Here is a 19,328-nt window from a genome sequence, read left to right as displayed (position 1 = left end):
TCCAGATACTCTCTTTCCCGCGTGCTTTCTTTCTTCTTTCTTTCTGGCATTGCTCCTTTTCTTTTTCATCCACTGATCCTTTCTTTCGGACTGTTGGTGTCTGCTCCCTGGCTATCCTCCATCGAGCGGTACGCCGGCGAGTCCTTGGGCTGCACCGTGAAGCGGATAGTATGGTGTTTCCTTTTTCTTTTCTTTGCCTCTTCTTTTTCTCCCTGTCCATCTCTCAGCTGCATCTATCGTCATGGCCATGGTCAGTGGGTGACGGCCATCAGACACGGACGATTTCCTCTCCGTGCACGCGCTCTCGCGCGCCTTGGGGCAACGGCACAGCCGCGTCTCTGGGCCTTGACTTTCACGCAGTACGGACGCTCTGGCCGCATCGCTGCGCAGCTGGACGCCTTGTGGCTCGAGCCTTCGCCGGCGCTCTCTGCCTTCGTAGAGGCTCTCTCGGACTCGGTCTCCGCGGTGACTTCTCCGACGTCTTCGTATGTTGCGCTTTTCACGCCGTCGGCTAGCCTTTCTCCCCAACTATACTCAGTGAAGGCAGCATCTTCTGAGTCGTTCGACTAACAGCTGAGAAACAGCCTTTACACTTCCCAGACGACAAGCAAAGATTCAGATTTGCCTCTCTCGGACACACTTATTGGACAGCGTTTTGCAGTCGCTTTAATGACATTTCGTGGGTTATGCCGGCGAACGATCACATGATGCCGGCCGACAGATGCTCTCCGTAAAACTCGCGATTCTCAACTGTCGTCACATTAATTGACGAATCGCTAAATTTGCGATTGAGTGGTTTCAACGACATCACAGGCTAACATATAACCGCATTCCATTCCCTAATTAGTAGTTAGCCTGACTGCCAGGGGTGTTTTTAAGGCAGGGTACTTGGCACAAGCTAAGGATTAAGGGCTCCTCCGCGGAGCTCGAGGAAGCGCATCAGCATTTTCAGAGCTCAATAAAGTTTTTCAATCAATCGGCGCAAGCTAATCAAACTTTCGGTCGTCGCTTGGAATACCTGCGAGAGCATGCACAGAGGGCAAAACGGTTGTTTAGAACACGTTCTGGATGTGTTTGGGGATGAACACGAGATATCTAGCGATAACATTTGGTTAGAAATGGTCTAGATGTAAGCATGTCCATTTAGACTCCTTAGGACTTCGTCGTCATGTATTGCCTTCCCGGTCGCAGCGACTTTGGGAGCTGCGGAACACACAGCTCGGTCGTTTTGCCCTCTGTACAAGTGCGTCCCACATAACCCCCATCCCGCATTTGTCGAGCGAACGCAACGTTTTCTTGTCGGGGCAGCTGTCGTACATATAGTGGGCGACCGTTGCCAGGGGCGCTGTATAGCTCCTTCCCAAAAAAGTTTCGTCCCAATGCCTTGCCTTCGTGCCAGATAAGCGACCGTGTGCCGTAAGAGGCCCACTCTTGTCGGGCGAAGAAATCTCCGCGGCGGTGGCCAGGATTGACTCGTTTCCATTGCGCAAGCGGGAACCCGGTCGGCACACGCTTCACTTCGTGTAACACCGGGCACACAGAACACACACGCACTAACGAAGTCGGCGTTTCCTCGTCCGTGCCTCCCTGACAGCCCACGGAGGCCGCAACGGGAGCAGCACGCGATCGGCGACACCGCCGATCTTCCCGGCGCGTGAGCACCGTCGAAGGCGCAGCACGCGGGCCCGGTCGCGATGTGCCACGCACGCCGGGCCTTCGAGGATGTCCCTTCGGCTCAATTAATATTCCATGCGGGCGCGGCAAGGAGGAAGAGCACGACGCAGCTTCCGAGATGGAGGTACGGCGGCCGCTCGAGACGGCGTGTCCCGACGGCGCGGCGCTCTTGACACTGAACCGGCGCCTGCCTGCACCGCCGACTTCCGCCACGACCGGGAAGGTCAGCCGGAAAGCAGCGGCCCGGCTGCCGCCATTGGGGCCGCGTGGTCAGTGCCGACGATCGCTCGGGAATGCCGCCTGAGGGGGCGGGCTGCATTCCTGGATATCCCACGACACGCTGCCTGGGCACCAACATCGTGGCTCTGCCGACTCGCTGCGGTGGGTGGGACGGCGCAGGAAAACACGCGTTCGGAGGAAACACCGGCCCTTTAAAAAGCCGAAGAAAACTTGATAACAAACGACCGAGCCATGACGCTTATCTCTGTTTTACGAGCTCGAATTAATGAACGCAAGTAGTGGCGATGGTGTTGATCGAATTTAGAAGGAACAAGAGCAGCTTGGTCAGAGGGTGCAATGTTTGTCGTTTGCGGTCTTCGCGAGCTGGGGTCAAAGCCACCTCGAGCATCCCATCCCATTGAAGCTGAGCACCAGGCTATAGAGGAAAGCATGTAGGCTTTGGAAACCATTGGGTACCCGCCGGCACTGCGGATTGAACCCCACACCTCACGCATACCATGGCGAATGTTCATAGCCCCTGCTGCGGATGCGGACGATAGTCACTGATAGTCTTTTTTTTTTACTTCGTCGCAGGTAAAACGTCGCTATGGCTATCCAGAGCAAGTAGAGTTTATTAGGATCCTCTGGACAATATCCTCTGTTCCACGTCTGCGTACTTTGTTGTGCTATCGACTAAATGCAATGATGGCAGTCCCCACAGCTATTTCGCTTGTTCAGCTATGTGCCTCTTAGCGACTGCTTTTCTTGGAAACATAGATGAAAAATTACGTAACTCATAATTCACACTCGGCGTGACCCATGGTAGCAAATTAAAGCGAGTGTCACTACGCTGGGAATTATTCGTGTGGAGAGCAACTGGATTAGGAGTAACGAAAATTCCGTGCGCCAAAAACGAAGCTCTTATAACAGTGACGAACAGTATTCTATGAACGAGAGTAAAGTCATCACGATCGCCATGCATCATGTTTTTCGTGCCAGCTCTTGAAAATTTCCCAGGTTATTGCTTTCGGCGCTGAGGCTCCCTCTACAGCACCCCCGAACCGTGCAAGGTCGCCAGCACGGCCGCCTCTTTCTCTTTGATCCGTGGCGACCACCGCGCCGCGTCGAATCATCTCTGCCGTTTCTTTTTTATTGCCTCCTTTATTTCCTCTCTCCTGCGCCATAATACAGGCCGCTTCTTCGAGTCTGAGCACACATATACCTTTTCCTCTCTGTCCCATATGCACCATTGCCTCGTTTTATGCCCAGCTTTTTTCCTACAGCCCCAGCAGGTGAGTGGGCCACGATACGCGAGAGCCATCGCCGACCGGGCTGGATTCACGCTCGTGACGCAGGTTACCCACGTTCGCACGCACACAGGCGTGTGAGTGTATAATACATATGCGGGCAATCAAGGAATCGCAGAAAATGTCAAAAATAGACGCACTGCGGGGACCTTACGTTGGAATGAGAGAGCGGGACAGGAGGTGGCGTGGGGGAGGGGGACGCGTGCGTAAGGCCTTTTCTATACCGCAGGAAAAATGCAGAAAGATCGGGGAATAGCGGTCCGATGCTAGTGGGGTGGTGGCGTACAAAGGGTCGGCCAGGAGTGTGTGTCTATTTATACGTATCTGGCGCCCCTATGCACTTTTCATGCGACCGCCGCGGTATCGGGTCGATCCCGGAGGCCCGCGTGGAGCTGGCGAAGCGCGACGGCGCGGCCGAGCGGCTCGAGGAGCAACGTTCGACCTCGCACCCCTCGTGTGTGCGTGTGCAATAGCTGCAGTGCACCGTCGATGAGGACAGCCCCTCTCCTCACCTCAGAAAGGGGTGAATGCAAACGCCCCGTCCTTGCGGGAATCCACAGAGGTCGTCGCCTGTAACCACGACGCCAAGCAAGCAGGAGCGCTAACGAAGGCCCTACGAAACAGAACCGCAATTATCGACGCAAAGAAGGCATTCTTCAGCCTGAGTAGCCGCGCAACAATCTTCTCGAGTAGTTAGCTCCTCTTTCATTGGTTTATGGTTTATTTGGTTTAACGCCCCAAAGATACTCAGGCTATGAAAGACGCCGTAGTGGAGGGCTCCGGAAATTTCGACCACCTGAGGTTCTGTAACGTGCACTGACATCGCACAGTACACGGGCCTCTAGCATTTCGCCTCCATCGAAATGCAACCGCCGCGGCCGGGATCGAACCCGCGTCTTTCGGGTCAGCAGCCGAGCGCCGTAACCACTCAGGCACCGCGGCAGCGCAGTAACTTTTGAGATATAGAGATAACTTTTGAGGAGTGTCTCCCAGCTTAAAAACCTTATCGACATACAGGTGCTTGAAATTTGTCGCTCCATTTCACTCCTGTGTTTGTTCCATAAATATGTCCCCACCCGCCCTTCGTTGTTACCTCTGGAATCACCTTTCCGCTCTTCACAATGCTTACATAATCAACTCAGCTTCAACCGGATATATGGAAAGACCATGTCATTTAATTCTTCTGCATTACCTAAAGCAATTAAACTCTGGAATGATCTTCCTGACAACATAATTTCTTTCATTGATCCTGGAGAGTTTAAAAAACATCTATGTATACATTTATTGCCCTAGTGATGTTCGAAATGTACGACAGTTTAATTTGCTCTTAACGTTGTTTTCCCATTTACCACTGCTTGTGTTGCCGTGGTTACCTTTTTTTCGACATGTTCGTGTTTCGCTTTTTTTTTCCTTTCTATTTTTGTGTAACCGTAACATAGACACGCAGGCCATACTCCATCTCGGCACTGCAAATATTCAGATAGCATCGCAAGTTAAATGTCTTGGTGTTCTGTTCGAAAAAAAATATGTCCTGGAATGCTCACATAGATGCAGTTGCAACTAAAATTTGTCGCATTACAGGGATCCTGTGCAAACTGCGATATTTTGCTCCTGTTTGCATTAAACGCCTTATTTTCAGTGCCCTTTTTACTTCACATATTAACTACTGTCACCTAGTGTGGGGTACAACTACTTTGTCAAATATTACTAAACTTCACCTCCTACAAAAAAAGGCAATTCGTATAGTTGCAAACGCTGCATACGATAGTCACACTGCACCTCTCTTCAGGGAACTAAACATTATCACCCTTCCTGACATTTATAAAACAATGCTCCTTAAGCGTTATTCTAACGGAATTAAACAGAATAAAAACATTTTAGGCGGCATAGCAAACCTCACACCTAAACGAAAAACACTGAATACCCGCAGTACTGAACTGTGGGAAATACCTCGAGCACGCACTAACTATGGATACCAGATGCTACGTAATATGCTCCCGTCGCTTCTAAACAAACGAGTTGTTTCATAGCCACAATACTGTTTTTTTTTTTGTAAATATATCATAGCCACAATAATTGCACTTTCTACCTTTTTCTGTATTGCACCGTACATTGTATACTTCATTAAACACTCTACTAATGTTGTAATTGTTTTGCTTATGTCCTGATTTTGTGCCACATCCTCCCATGTCTGATGCGTTGTGTTTGTATTCTAGTTTTGTTGCCAATGCCATGATTTTTAGGGGCCGTGAACCCCGTCAAGCCCAGCTAGAGACTTTTTGTTCACGGCCCTCAGCATCTGTAATGTTGATGTTGGAATAAAAAAAAATGAAAAATGATGATGTTTGAGGTTATTTTAACTTCGTTTTGTATCAGTTTCGTGTTCCTTTCGTGTATTTCCTTTATACCGCGTTCGTTGTGCCATTATTATGGTTTTTTTCCTTCTGCATATTAATTTTTCGATATGTCCCACTCACCCAATGCTCTTCGGAGCCTGTGAGGCACAAATAAATACATAAATACAGGGCTTGCAAAGTTGAAATGCCCCCCTGCCCCCCTCCTCGCCTCGCCTCCGTTTTCTAATCACACCAGTTCTCGCCAAAGCCTCACGTTGATGAGAATATGCTCAGCTGGGTCTGCTCACCGTCACGTGATCCCGTTGCCGCTCTGCTGGTTTCGTTTTATTAAACGTTCCCACTCCCCCTCTTAGCGTTCGTCTGCGCCTTTAGATTCTTGCAAGAAGGTGATAGACTTGTGAAGAGCTTCGCACACGTCACATTTAGCTGTCACGAATTCAGGTTATGTGACGTCTCTTCCCGGTATCATCGCATTCTGGCGACTGAGCACGTACAGGCTGCCAAACCATCGAGTCTTTGTGTGCGGAGTCCCTTACGGGCTTACTACGGCTGACGTTTGAAAAAAAAGGAGCGGACCGCAAACTATGTCCCGCACGCATATTCCCACGGCATGCGCCCGTCTCGGGTGGTCACCAGGGTTAACGAGTTTTACCACGACCTGCAGCCGACTGCGCGATTTCGGGCTCGATTTGGGCTCCAGCAATGCGAAAATATTCCTGTACGTGAGCGTTGAAAGCTGGACGCAGCTACCTCAAGTTCCCATTATTTTTTTTTTTCTTCCAGAGCTTGAATACAAACAGAACGACGAAGGCAACACCGGCGCTCTTTCGTTTTGCCTGCGCTATATAAACGACCTCCCGCATAGACCGCGCACGTTCCCGGCTTGTAGGCTAAGGCGCGAGTCATCATTTTTAGCAGAATCCCGCGTAACCGCCGCATCGGCTATTAATCTGTTTGCCTTATCTGCAAGTTACCCGTTTCGTGCGGTCAATATCGCTATCTCTAGCGTCACGTTTCTTATCGTCGCGGCTATGTGTGTACCTGTGGTGTTTAGTTTTTTTTTTTTTTTTCTGGTTCTGCCTTTTTCCCCTCTGGAATGGCTACGGCACACATAATCCAGCTCCGAAAGGGGTCAATTGAGGCCCCGGCAGCGGCAACAGCCGCACCGCTGATGACGATGCACCGAGCGATCTTATTTTCGCCGGTTTTTCTCAACGAACGCCGGTGCAAAAAGGGGGAAGGGAACGAAAAAGAAGCTGTGCCGTGGAAGGCAGCCGCCGGCCGGCGAGGGCTCCCGAGCGCTTCCCCCGGTCGCGTGTTAGCCTCATTTTGGAAGACGGCCTCCTCCGCCGCCCGGCCTCTGGGAGGCAGCGAGGAACAAGTAAACAGATAGAGCGGCCTGTTGCGCACGGGCTCGTTCCTATTTGGACTGCAATTAAAGACGGTCAGAGTGGCGCCTCCGGCGATTGCACGGCAGAGCGCGCCGCGCGCGCGCGGAATAATCGCGGTTCCTAACGGGATGAGGAAATGGCTTGACAAGTGAGAAACAAGACGAGCTCGGAAAAACTACTGCTGGGGATTGTTGGTTAAAAAATAAAGCTCTTTGTTGCAAAAGCTGCGCTACGCCAGTCGCCGAGACATTTCGCGGAGCTGACGAAAGGCCATACTGCGCATGCTTGAAGAGCAGTGACGTCGCACGGCGCACAGTTGGCTCGCCGCCGCCGTCGCTGCGCGACTCAGAGGTGCCGCTTCCGCGCTCGCCAGATGAGCATGCGCTGTAGCGTGCCGGGGCCGCCGCCGCTGCCGCGCTCTCTCCATCGCCTCTCTCTCTCTCTCCTCGTTGCTTTTGCAATCCTCCATGTTTAACCAGATCTAAACCACTGTCATTTTTTTTTTTTTGCTTTTAAAACACATCGAGAAAAACAACTTGCATCGCTAAAGTTTTCGGAATCTTCACTGATCGCGCAAGAGCTAACTGCCTCAAGTGTAGCGAGATTCCTGCTGTCTCAAGCAATGGGCTAGCCACTCACGCACCCTCTGTCACCTTTCCATCACAATCCCTCGCGTTACGGCTTTTTCTCGTCGAAGGCGCGGTTGCGTGTGGGCCAGTACACGCACATGCAAAAAAATAAAAGAGGCGCAATAAAAGACGCGGTCTTTAACCTTGTTCGACGTGCCTCTTGCGTATAATAGCGAGCCATTAGAGGCGTCCGCCCGCGGCGGTGTGGGCTTCGACAGCTCGGACTTAGTGATACTTTGCGAAGCCGCTCGAGCTAATGGGTCACCGAGAAAACGCGCGCGCGTTGTTTGTTCACGGTGAGGGTGGTTAACACCGCGAAGCTCAAGGCCTGCTTTCTTCTACTGACCGGCTTTATGGCGTGCATAAACCCCGAGGTGCGCCAAAGGCGACAGCGGTCGTCAATGCCTCTACACGCAATTCGTTCACGAATACTTTCGCTGGCAGTGGAGAGCGTGCCGAGGTTCGCCTTCACGGCACTACATTTTCGCGATCGCCTTCAGCAATTTCTTGCGCTGAGTGGTTTCTAACTATGTTTTTTTCACGCGACAGCCTGAGGGCTTCGTTGTTCAGAAAAGCCGGCCTCGGCGTTACAGTTGGCGTTCCTATTGTTACCTAAAAATCCGGATTGGTCGAAAAAGTGTCTGTTATAACAGTATCCCATAGATGGCGCAAGTCACACCAGTGGCACATCGGATCTTCAGCGATGGTAGTAACCGTGAGCAACGCGCCAAGCGCTCGGGTCGTCAGCCACCGTCTGCTTCCTCACCCTCATATAAACATGTAGGAGGCGACGACTCACATCACTAGTATCGCCTCTCACGCTTCTACGCAGCAGACCCATCGCTGTATCTCCTGAACCTTCGGTTGGGAGTCAGACACTCTACACTCTAAACACGAATACGCCTATAGGGGAGTAAAAAGAGATGAAGCAGGCCTCTAGCGTGCTCTCTTTGTGCTAGAGGAAAGCTGTTCAGAGCGCACACGCAAGCACGTTCGTAGGGCTTGGCTAAAGTGGTGCTTTATATGTTCGTCGTGTAGCCTTTCACATAATGATTGTGAAAGAGGAAACAGTGTGTAACGTGTCTACGTGGGCAAGAGGAACCGCTGTCGCGTCATACCTTCAAAGGCGGAGCTAAAGCGTTCCCCCTGTTTTTTTTTTTTTTTTAGATAAACTGGAAGGGATTCGCAATATATAGAAGCATGATTTAAAATGATGAGCCTGCTCTCAGTTTTCCAGAAACCAAACGTGAGGCGGAGAATATCTGAAATAAACCAGTAAGCTAGCACTTTTAAGTCTCGATAATTCGAAGTTGAAGTTGGTCAAAAATCTGTTCGCAGAGTCAACAAAGGGGAGCCTTTTTAATGCACTCGATGCAGACAGAACCACAGCGTCAGTTCATATTATCGGAAGTTCGAGTTAAGATACTTCGTATTAGCGACAGTCAACTGCGTAACACCTTGCAATTATCACGAAGGTGATGTTTAGCCCGGCGCAATGGTTGCGAAGCCAGGCACTGTATGTGTTTAAATGAGCGCGCTCAGGCCGACTCCACTTCTGTTCATGAAACCGGTGTCTATTGTAAGTACGTTATGAAATTTCTACGTTCACACCCACAAATTCTGGGCAAGTGCATTTTTTTTTTCAACAGGGAGTTATTTAGGAATGCAAGTTTTGTCTTATCTTAAGATTTCACCATTGCAATCACTGAATCCGCAAATCCCTCCTCGTTACGTTCGTAGTTTTCTGCTGTTTATAGTCAAAAGCCTACCCCATTGGTTGTCTATGACAGCCTTACTCCCCCTCAGAAAATTTTTTAGACAGTCTATAGACTTCTTTCTATAAAGTCTATAGAATCTCTATAGACAAATCCTAGAGAACAGTCTATAAGCAATACAATTGCTATGGGCAGTCTATAGACAATCTACAGATTTATCGCCATACACTTTTAGTAGATTTTTGTCTGTAAAAGAAATATCTATAGGAAGCCAACAGAGTCTATAAGAAGACTATAGACTCTCTATAGACCATTTTTATAAGGGAGCTACTCTGTGCGAGTGGCGGACAAGGTTCAAAAGCAAGGTTTGTCTACGCACCGGAATGTTAGACCATTCCTATCAAAATGTCCATAACAGTGTCTTACAATATTGAGCGGTTGGCTCAAAATTAAAAGTGATATCCAAAAAAGCATGAACTAGTTTGTGTCGTATTACAAGTGGATTTTACTGCGCCAATTATGCATCGCATAAGTATGTCCCCGAAATGTAATGAAAAACAATTTTCATAAGCTCTGGCTATCTTTATCGTGTCTCTTAAGCCAAATTTTTACAAGACACTACGAAGAATTCCTATGTTCGCAAAGCTTCTGTTCGTTTGACGGCATTGTAAGACTGTCTGACGGGCTAGTAGATAGTTTATAGCGCTGCGTCTGCGGGCACGGGACGAAATTAGAGCTCAGGTCATGCGCGGTGTACTTCTCTCGTAAAAGCGCGTTTCTTAGCGCAGTGTGCCTAAAATTACTAAAAATATTCATAGGTTCCCTACTGCAGCACACGCACAACGGTGCTTTTTTTTTTCGAGGAGTTGAACACTGGTGCCAGACAACAAATTTTAATGTCTGCATACGAAAGCAGGCAATCAGTAACGCCTGACGTCATGCACACGCCACCAGACCGCCTCGCAGCCCTGCGGCTTCTCAGAATGTCAGAATCGCTTTAAGAGACATAAGTGATTTTTTTTTTTTTTTTACAGCGAAAGCTGTTGATGGAAGGCTTTTCATGAAAAACGCGGGTAGCCGCTTCGAACCCGTAGACAGTAGTTTGCATACCGTACACCAGGGGCGCTGCACGCAGCACGGGTTTAAACTCACTGGGTGACTTTACACAGGTTAGCTGCGCCACCACAGGATGGAGCTGCGGAGAAAAATTAATTTCAATGAATGGAAAGACACAGTAACTGTCCCACTTCACGATGGTCACCTCATTCGCTCCTTGAGGGGATGGGATGAAGCAGAGAGCTAAACAGGGAACAGATGAAGAAGGGCCGTAGCGGAGGGCTCCGTAATAATTTAGACCACAACGGGTTTTCTAACGTGCACTGGCGTTGCACAGCACTTGGGCGCGTCCTCGCAGGGCTTAAAATGAGGTGGGCCTCGAAGGGTATCAGACCCCTCAAGAGTATTAACAAGGGGATTTGAGACCCACCGTGCTAGAATGTTGGAACTGCATGAATCCGAAACAGGCAACCAATTTTGATTCATCTTGTTAGTGATAGACGAAACATTTCTTCTCTACCCTTCCGAAAATTTCATTGGGATTTTCAGTAAGGACTGTTCACATGTTCCAGGTACTCGGCAAAACTCAGCAAACAACGACCTTTAAAAAGGTTTTGGTTAAGGGGGTTTAACGTCCCAATGCGACTCGAGCTATGAGGGACGCCGTAGTGAAGGGCTTAGGAAATTTCGACCACCTGGGGTTCTTTAACGTGCACTGGCATCGCACAGTACACAGACATATAGAATTTCGCCTCCATCTCGAAATTCTAACGCCGCGGCCGGGATCGAAACCGCGTATTTCGGGTCAGGCCACCAGCCGCCATCCGCTTTCTCTTTCTCTCTCTTCATTTCCATCTTTACTTGCGCTCGAATCGCTAGAGACGTCCATCCTCCCCCTCCCACCCTCTTTTTTTTCTATGGAACCAGTCATGAAGCGCTACAGCCAAGGCTTACGTCATAACTGACGTCATACCTTTAAACGGATAGTGGGAACAAATTTCCATACGCGCGTGTAGAGGCGCTGCTATACACTGTATGAACTAATGAAAAGCGATGAGGCATGACGCAGCAGTGACGTCACGACGCGGATATACGGAGTGATTTGAGGCATCGTAGACACCATGAGGCGCTGCGCGCTACCTCTCTGTATACCGAAATTTCTCCGAGCTAATGATTTACAAAGTGACAGCGTAAATATAGCCTAATTTCTTTTTTGAGGAGTGGCTCTCTTTGCACCTACTCGGGCATTTGGGCCACACTCGTCATTTCTCGAGGGTTTCATCTGCGCAATCAGTGCATGACTTTAGCTAAGCCTGCTGAACAAAATACTGCAAAAAAAAAACAGTTTATGTCTTCAACTTTAAAAAGTGCAACTACTGTACGCTCCTGAGAGGTACAATAGTACAACTTCACAATAGGCTCAACCTCAGCAAATAATTATTTATCTGAGGAAGCGATGTATGTGAGTATTTTTCTCTAGTCTAAATTACAGGGCTTACGTGATCTCTCTACACTTAATAAAAAGTTCTTTAAACGTACTGTTTTCGTTAGCATCTTATCACTAATTGCTCTGAATGCGGCGAGACAGCACAGCGCGCCCTCTCTCTGTTTATAGTGACCTCTCCTCTGTGCGTCCTTTTTCCTTCTAACCCCCTGAAGTACATGTCAGAGATAGACGTGTGCAAATATTGTGAATGTAGAATTAAACTGAATGTATCCAGCACTCAGCTCGCTCCGACGTGATGAAAAGCATTGAGATCGCTGCAAATTAGTCATGCAAGTTGTGTTCAAGTGGGTGTCAATATGTTATGAGAAGCCTCGCTTGTATACTTGAACATCTAGCACGCAACATTGCGATTCCCCAGGCATTGCAGTTTATCTCGTTAAGGTCTATCCCATGGATTCCAATTTTATCCGCTTGGATTGCTTGAAAGACTAATCTCATTGTAGACTAACGCGCCAGTTTAGATGAATTTGACATGCGGTGCCTCATTAAGATAATTCCAAGGTCCGCAGTTCGCTTACATGTTTTGTAAAAAAAAATGTTTGCTCCTGCATGACCACTACAATGACCAGTCCCTCAGAAAAAATTTTGGAGCCGAACTGAAAAGGACGACGCAGAAGATCCCTCAGCAATACATTTTCGTCAGATGGGGTTTTAACACCTAGAAACATTCCTTCTAACTTACCACAAACAAAAACACGGTTAAGCAGAAATTTAGTGTTGTTGGAGGGACTTCGCTTCTAAGTTGAACATTAAGAATCCTCCTCGAACACCCCCGTGCGCACGTCGTCTATGTGTGGTCACTGTGCTCAGCACGCATTGATGCAGAAGCTCACAACGCCTTCGCCGACTGTACATGCTCTGAGCTGTAAAATGTGAATTAGCGATAGGGCTGTAATACCGAATCACTTGCTCTCCAGGCTGCGGTAGGCACCACTAGCCGTCACCCGACCCTTAGCGACGTCTACTGTTGACTCCATCTCCCACCAAAACCAAAAATTGCCGCTTCGTTCGGGATGTATGCGGAACAGATAAAAGAAAAGCACATACCGCTCTATGTGCCCCTACGAAGCTGAAAATTTATCCGCAACAATTGCAAAGGCCTTGAATTGTTCAACACTGGGGCAAATAAATTCTTCAATAGTCAGCTGTAACTCTTGGGCTGGTTCGCCAAAACGCAGCGGCAGCATTTACTACGGTTTCTTTATAAGGTATCCAGATGAAAGCATGCTTTCACCCCGGTCCTCATTTTGCACACACGGTAAACTCAAAACCGACAGTGACATTTTGTCAAACGTTGTTTCGATGGAGGTGACATTTTAGAGGCCCGTGTACTGCGTGATGTCAGTGCACGTTAAAGAACCCCAGGTGATCGAAATCATTCGGAGCTCTCCACTACGGCGTCCCTCGTAGTCTGAGTCTCTTTGGGACGTTAAACCTAATAAACCAGCCAACCAGCCATTCAGATGTTCGTCCCATTCAGACCACCTTTTTGGATGTCTTAAGAGCTGTGACGATACAGCGGTGTTGAACAGCCTCGGTGCTTGGTTCAAGTGCTTAGCAGGTTGAGCAGGTATTCCGCATTCCGCCCTTATCGACGGGCCTCAGCGCGCGCGACGCCGGCTGCATACAAAAGAGGTCGAAGCGTTTTGCGCCGTGTTTTCCTCCCCCGGCGAGTTTGGGCGGCAGAGTGACCTCATTACGTTGCGCAAATAGACCACCGTGTCATTTGCGTTTCTTTGCTCTCTTGTTTATTACGTAACACCGTCGTAACGAAGTTTTTAGTTATTTCGGCACGCAGTGTTAAAAGTAGCGTCCGACTCTTAAAAAAGTAGCGTTTGACGAGGATTGCATGGAAAGGTGAAGACTTGGAAGCTCTTCAGATCGACTGAGGCTACGCTAACAGCGTTTGACGCGCGAGTGCAATGGAGACGCAATATTGCGTATAAGCCAAAACAAAGGTAGGTATCCCAAAGGATCGCATAAGTGTCTGAAAACGTGGTTTTTATTAAAAGCTGCATAAGTAGCTGTGAACTAATAAGCAAAATATTTGGCTGCTTTTAGCTTTTCTTTAGGCCATGCTCGGTACCAGGAAATTTAATATATATCGCCGAATATGCACAGAAATCAAGTTTACTGCCTTTTCAAGGCTTAGCGATAGTTCCTCTTACCGTTATGAACGAATAGCTAGCTATTTTTACTTTTGACTTTCATTTAAACAGACCCGGACATTGAACTTCGTCGTTCGCAGGGATTCGCGCCTAACGACGACAGTTTGCGCAAATTCTACTACCAACGTATCTGCACGGGTATTCTCCTACAAATGTTAGCTGCAGGGCATTACAGCGGGGCGAGCAATGCTTTCATGCAGAAGTTTTGTTTCTTACTTGCTAAAAGGGCCAATTTGCAAGCGTCAATGAGAAACAGCAGCACTCAAGGTTATCTTTGATAAGGATCTGCCGTGGTGGCTCAGTGGTTAGAGCAGTCGGTTGCTGATCTCCGGGACGCGGGTCTAAATCCGGCCCGGCGACCACGCTTCAATGGAGGTGACACTCACATAACATCCGTGTGCTGTGCGATGTCAGTGCACGTAACAATCCCCATTGGTCTGAATTAATCTGGAGTCCTCCACTGCAGCGTACCTCACAGCTCACGCGTCGCTTTAGGAAGTTGAACCTCACATGCCATATCTTTTATTAAGAGAAAAGCAATTGCTTCTTTATTTTTGTTGTCATATTTTGCTTCGGCGCATATGACCCACGCATAGGAGGACGGAGGTGCTCATTTCGTAAATTACCTTCGTTTTATCAGTAGCACTTTAGTTATTTCCTAAGATTCTTCTTCTATCCCTCCGCTCGCTCTTTATTTATTTATTTTTGTGTAAAGTTCATTAAATGCAAAGGCTGTCTCAAAACGAGCTGCAACTAAGCGCGGAGAGATAGCCCGATCTCCAATGACTTTCTTTTCTAAAACGTCGTTCTCCTAGTTGTTTAACGCACTTAACGCACTCATATATTCATGCAACACAGCCTGCACCTGCGAGCTTGATGGGACCGCAGCTGAAGACTAAGCCGGATTCCGAGACGCGTCAGACACAATTTAGTCTCAGAAGTGAACGCCAACACAACCTGAAGGTTCCCCGTGTGCTCTCAGGCATACCACTGTATACCGCTGAGCCAGATTTAATTATAATACCTGTGCATATCCATTGTAGAAATATGCCGTGGTTGCTGATGTTTGGGATAGTATCCATTCATAAACTAATCAACGATAAAATCCTTCCCATCGGAACGGTCTCGTGTCACGAGGCTTCCAAACAAGGTTTTTCTAGCCGTATGCGACACTCATCCTAGACAAGTTCTTTAGCTCGCACCCTCCTCTCTCTGCGGGAAAAAGAAAAAAAAACAATTGTGAATGCCTCATTTATCGCTCACAGATCCTTCCGCCTATCCACATCTCCATGAAACCGTTTCTTGAGGAACCTTTACTTCTTTGGATGTTTTTTTCTTCATTTTTTTTTTTTTCAAAATGTGGGCGCTTTCACTGAAACGTTAAAGTACGCTCAAATACATGCCCCTGGTCGACAGCTGTAAAAAAGTTGAGGAAGCCCACGAATTTAACCTCGTAATGGCCGGAGTGTCACGTGCGATACACACTGCGCGATTGCAAACAGTGTTCGTTCATGGTGGTAGAAACATATCGCATCCTCGCCGTATTGCACAAGTCGCATCTCCCAACGTATTTACTTGAGCGAAGTATTAGCTGTCCTGAAAGACCACTCACTACCAAAGCTAACCCCACCATCAAACCAAGCTAAACTTTCAGGTGACGTATGCTTCTACGTCATTAGGTGATGGAGCTATAGTGTACTAGCTCGAGAATCTGTGCGCAGCTTTACTGTTGTGAGACATTCGCGAAGTTTTGCTCTACGTTTTGTTCTTTGCTGTTTTGTGCACTTTACGCCCTCCTGCTTGGATTGTTTAAGATGCCCAGTATTCTACAAATGAAATAAATAAAAACCAGTCCAAATCGCTCATTTTACCTGATTTAAATATTAATTTCACAACATATCTACCTTGCTGCAATTTACGGGAAAGTAACGACGAAATGCTGAAAGTTCACAAATTTCATCGCGAATTTCTCTTTTCTTCACATTGCCGGGCAAAGAGTAAATTGGTGAAGCAGACAGTTGAGAGGAACAACGCCCGAGTTGTACAGAGCCCCCTCTCATTAACAAATGGGCAATGCCTGTATATTAGGACCCATTCAGAGAAGCTTAACGATCCCCGCGCATTCGTAGCAGTCCCACTCTATCGAAATACCGCTCCTATTGATATACTTCGCCACGTCGGCCGACTGCACTGTAACGAAGGTCTACTCCACTCGTTCCAATACCCACACGCAGTCCTCATCGCAGCCTGTAAGCACCTAACCAAGTGAAGACGACGTATGTCGTGCTTTACTCACGGCTGGCAACATCCTGGCAACGATGATGGTTCCACTGGTCGTTTCACAACACAGTCAAGGCCAGTATCGTAGTCCACCCGAGTCCGGCGGCGTAGCGCACAGCAGAGCGTCCGCGAGTACGGCGGGTGACACAAACGAATCAGGAGCCGGCGCAACCGAAAACCCGCTCCCAAGCACGACCGGGCAGAACGTCCGATGGTCACTTCAGCAGCGGCGGCACACGTTCAAACCGAAGGAGGCGGATCGGTGGCGGACGGTGATGCGCCCGCGCGCTATGGGGCTCGCCTGTGGTGCTCGGCGGCGGCGTCGTCTGGGTGCGAGTCGTCGTTTTGGCTCGCAGGTCGGGCGCCGCATCCACGAGGATCAATGCCAAGCCAGCAACTATTTCACCCTGAACTTGTTCTAGATTTTATACGACGGGCGGGCTCGGCCAGAGAGGAGGAGTAGTCATGACCTTGTTTCCTTGTCTGCCGGGCCCGGCCCCCTCTCGCGGCCGCCGACGCCGCTCCTCGGGGCATCGGCTTCGTGTTTGGGATGCCGGCTGTGCTGCTGCTGAGTGGCAGCCGCCGAAAAGTAGAGAGAAGAAAAAAATAAACGAACGGGCGCGAAGAAAACTCGCTCCGCCGTCGTCTACTATAGCTGTGCGCACCTGCAGTGCCGTGCCGGCGCCTGAGCGCTCCCGAGCGCTTGTCGGAAGGCACAGCTTGCGCGATGCGGACGTCGGTGTGTGTGTCATCGCCCAGCCACGGCTGGGTTAATTCCCGTTCCGGGATGGGGCTCGGGCGTCACGCGTACAAAGCCGCGCGCTACGAAAACTGCATGCGCAATCAGGTAAACGAGTAGCGGTTGCTGGCGCGCCCCGGTGCGTCGAGAGGCATGTCGCCAGAAGCACGACTGTCGCTTATAATTTTTTTTTCTATTTTTTTAAGTCGTGCCTGCATGACAGGTGATTCTTCGAGTTAAGAAGCGAGCAGCCCTCTCATGTTTAGCAGTGGTTGACGTCGTTAAACAGTGCTTTGGAAATTGACGCCAGAAGCCTCATAACACGATATATCACACAGATAAACACGATATATCAACTCACTGTTTCAGGCCAAGGATCGATAATCATGGGACCCGGAGGCACCGGACTTTACTGAAGGATCGTTCGCTCCACTCCTCCTCCGCTCAAATAGCGATGTCCCATGCTGCTGAGCTCCTCGATGGTAGCCACTCCATAAGTCCTCCCCCTCCAACAGGTCAGTCCCCGTCTGTGAATTCAAAACAAGTGGGGGATGAGGGTGAAATTGCTTTCGAACAGGGATGCGATGTTCTCCTGAGCGTTATTTTTAATTTTGGGTGCTTTGCTTTCTAGTTGCACAGATAAATCTTGCAATCGAAACAGCCTACTAAGGTTGCATCATTCTCAGAACGCACAATCGAGCTCGAGAAGATGGTACTGTAGTTGGTACCTGCTTTTGCTTTCACCTCATACTTAGTTCAGCTGTCGAACTACAACTCACTTTAAGGCGTATTACCGTTCGAGTATTGCACATGGGCTACATGTTATCACTCCTCTGTGATACTCACGAGCGGACCTGTTCTACTATGAGCCCCACCGTACACGATGTTCTCCTACAACAGGGCCTGGACCTGCACCACGACTTCCTTCTGCCCCGCTTCTGAGTGCAATGTGGATACAGAACACCTAACCTCAACTTGCCTCTCCTTGCAAGCCCTCCGGGAAAAACACCTAATTCGATGAGCATCGGCCCCAGCTCGACCGCCGGATGTAGAAGATTGGATCTCGGGGGCCCCAGCATTGGCCTCGATCCGACGTGTACCTATATCTGCATTGTTAAAACACTACTTTATGCAAAAAAATATGCTCTCACAATTAAAGAAATGGCGCCGTGGTGGCTCATTAGTTATGGCGCTCGGCTGCTGATCCGAAAGATGCGGGTTCGATCCTGCCGGAGCGGTCGAATTTCGATGGAGGCGAAATTCTTGAGGCCCGGGTACTGTGCGATGTCAGCGCACATTAAAAAATCCCAGGAGACCTAAATTTCCGGAGCCCTCCACTGCTGCATCCCTCATAGCCTAAGGCGCTTTAAGCCGTTAAACCCCCGTAAATTAAACAAACAATTCAAACCAAAAACAAATGTTGCAGAAACCACTACGGAGGTTGCCTATGAAGTGCGAGAGAATTCTGCATGATACTCACGACGACGACTGTCAGTGTGAATACAACAACGCGGTTTCTTCATTTTGAGTATTCTTTATTCCTCCTTCCTCTCGATGTTGTTGTTGCTCTCGTCATGTTCGGTTTCTAGTGCTGAGACTAACAGACTGTGCATATTGAACTAGAAGACATATTTGGTAGTTTTAAAGTCGACTCCCCTAGTGAAGGCGTGGTTGTTTACTCTGGTTTGTCGTGTTGTCGCACTAAGTCCGTTGTGCTAATTGTTACTTTATAGGCTTTCTTCGGGTATTTGCTGAACCACTGGATTTCCGCTTTTGAAATTTCCGCGTTGATACACCTCGTTATGATCACTGGCTCAACTCTTCCCTTTGAGTTGTCGTCGAAGGGCGTTTCAGCGCCAACACTGTACGTAACGAGATAGCTAGAGAGAAATTTCTTTATCTGCTTCCTTGTTGCATAAAGCCTAATGTATGCACCGTCATCAGAACCACATCGATGCCATCGCACTTGATCTGGGTGAAGCACATATGATCTGTGGTTGCACAACAACCAGGGCACTGTCTTCGTTTCGAGATGACACTTGATGTTGATTCCGAATACCGATCTCCTGCAGTAACTCATTGCACATGGCCTCAGTGCTCCAGCAACAACTGCAGTGGTTCAGTGCTGGCGTCCTAGATGTTTGGACCTCGTCAAACATCCCATGAGTACTGCTGTAAGTGCAACTTTCTCAGCAACTACAGCAGTAACGTGTCTGTATGTACAGCGATGGCCTTTTCCTATCGAATACCTGCTGCCCTGCGCAACGGCTCCGCGGTTATGCGTCC

General features: G+C 48.8%; 1 protein-coding gene across 1 annotated transcript in view; it reads right to left on the bottom strand.

The window, feature by feature from the left end:
- The window catches only part of LOC149372076 (uncharacterized), a 32,430-nt gene extending 15,791 nt beyond the window's left edge, over positions 1–16,639 (bottom strand). Inside the window, exon 1 of the mRNA XM_089585687.1 lies at positions 16,320–16,639. Coding sequence (XP_089441813.1) covers positions 16,320–16,331 — 12 coding nt within the window. The 5' untranslated portion in view covers positions 16,332–16,639. The remainder of the gene's footprint in view (positions 1–16,319) is intronic.
- Positions 16,640–19,328: the final 2,689 nt, after the last annotated feature.

The sequence above is a fragment of the Amblyomma mixtum genome, chromosome 1 (assembly GCF_055824585.1).
Source record: "Amblyomma mixtum isolate Tamu chromosome 1, ASM5582458v1, whole genome shotgun sequence".
Lineage (NCBI taxonomy): Eukaryota > Metazoa > Arthropoda > Arachnida > Ixodida > Ixodidae > Amblyomma > Amblyomma mixtum.
Note: the sequence above shows the minus strand (reverse complement) of the source record. Positions and strands in the feature narration are given on the sequence as shown.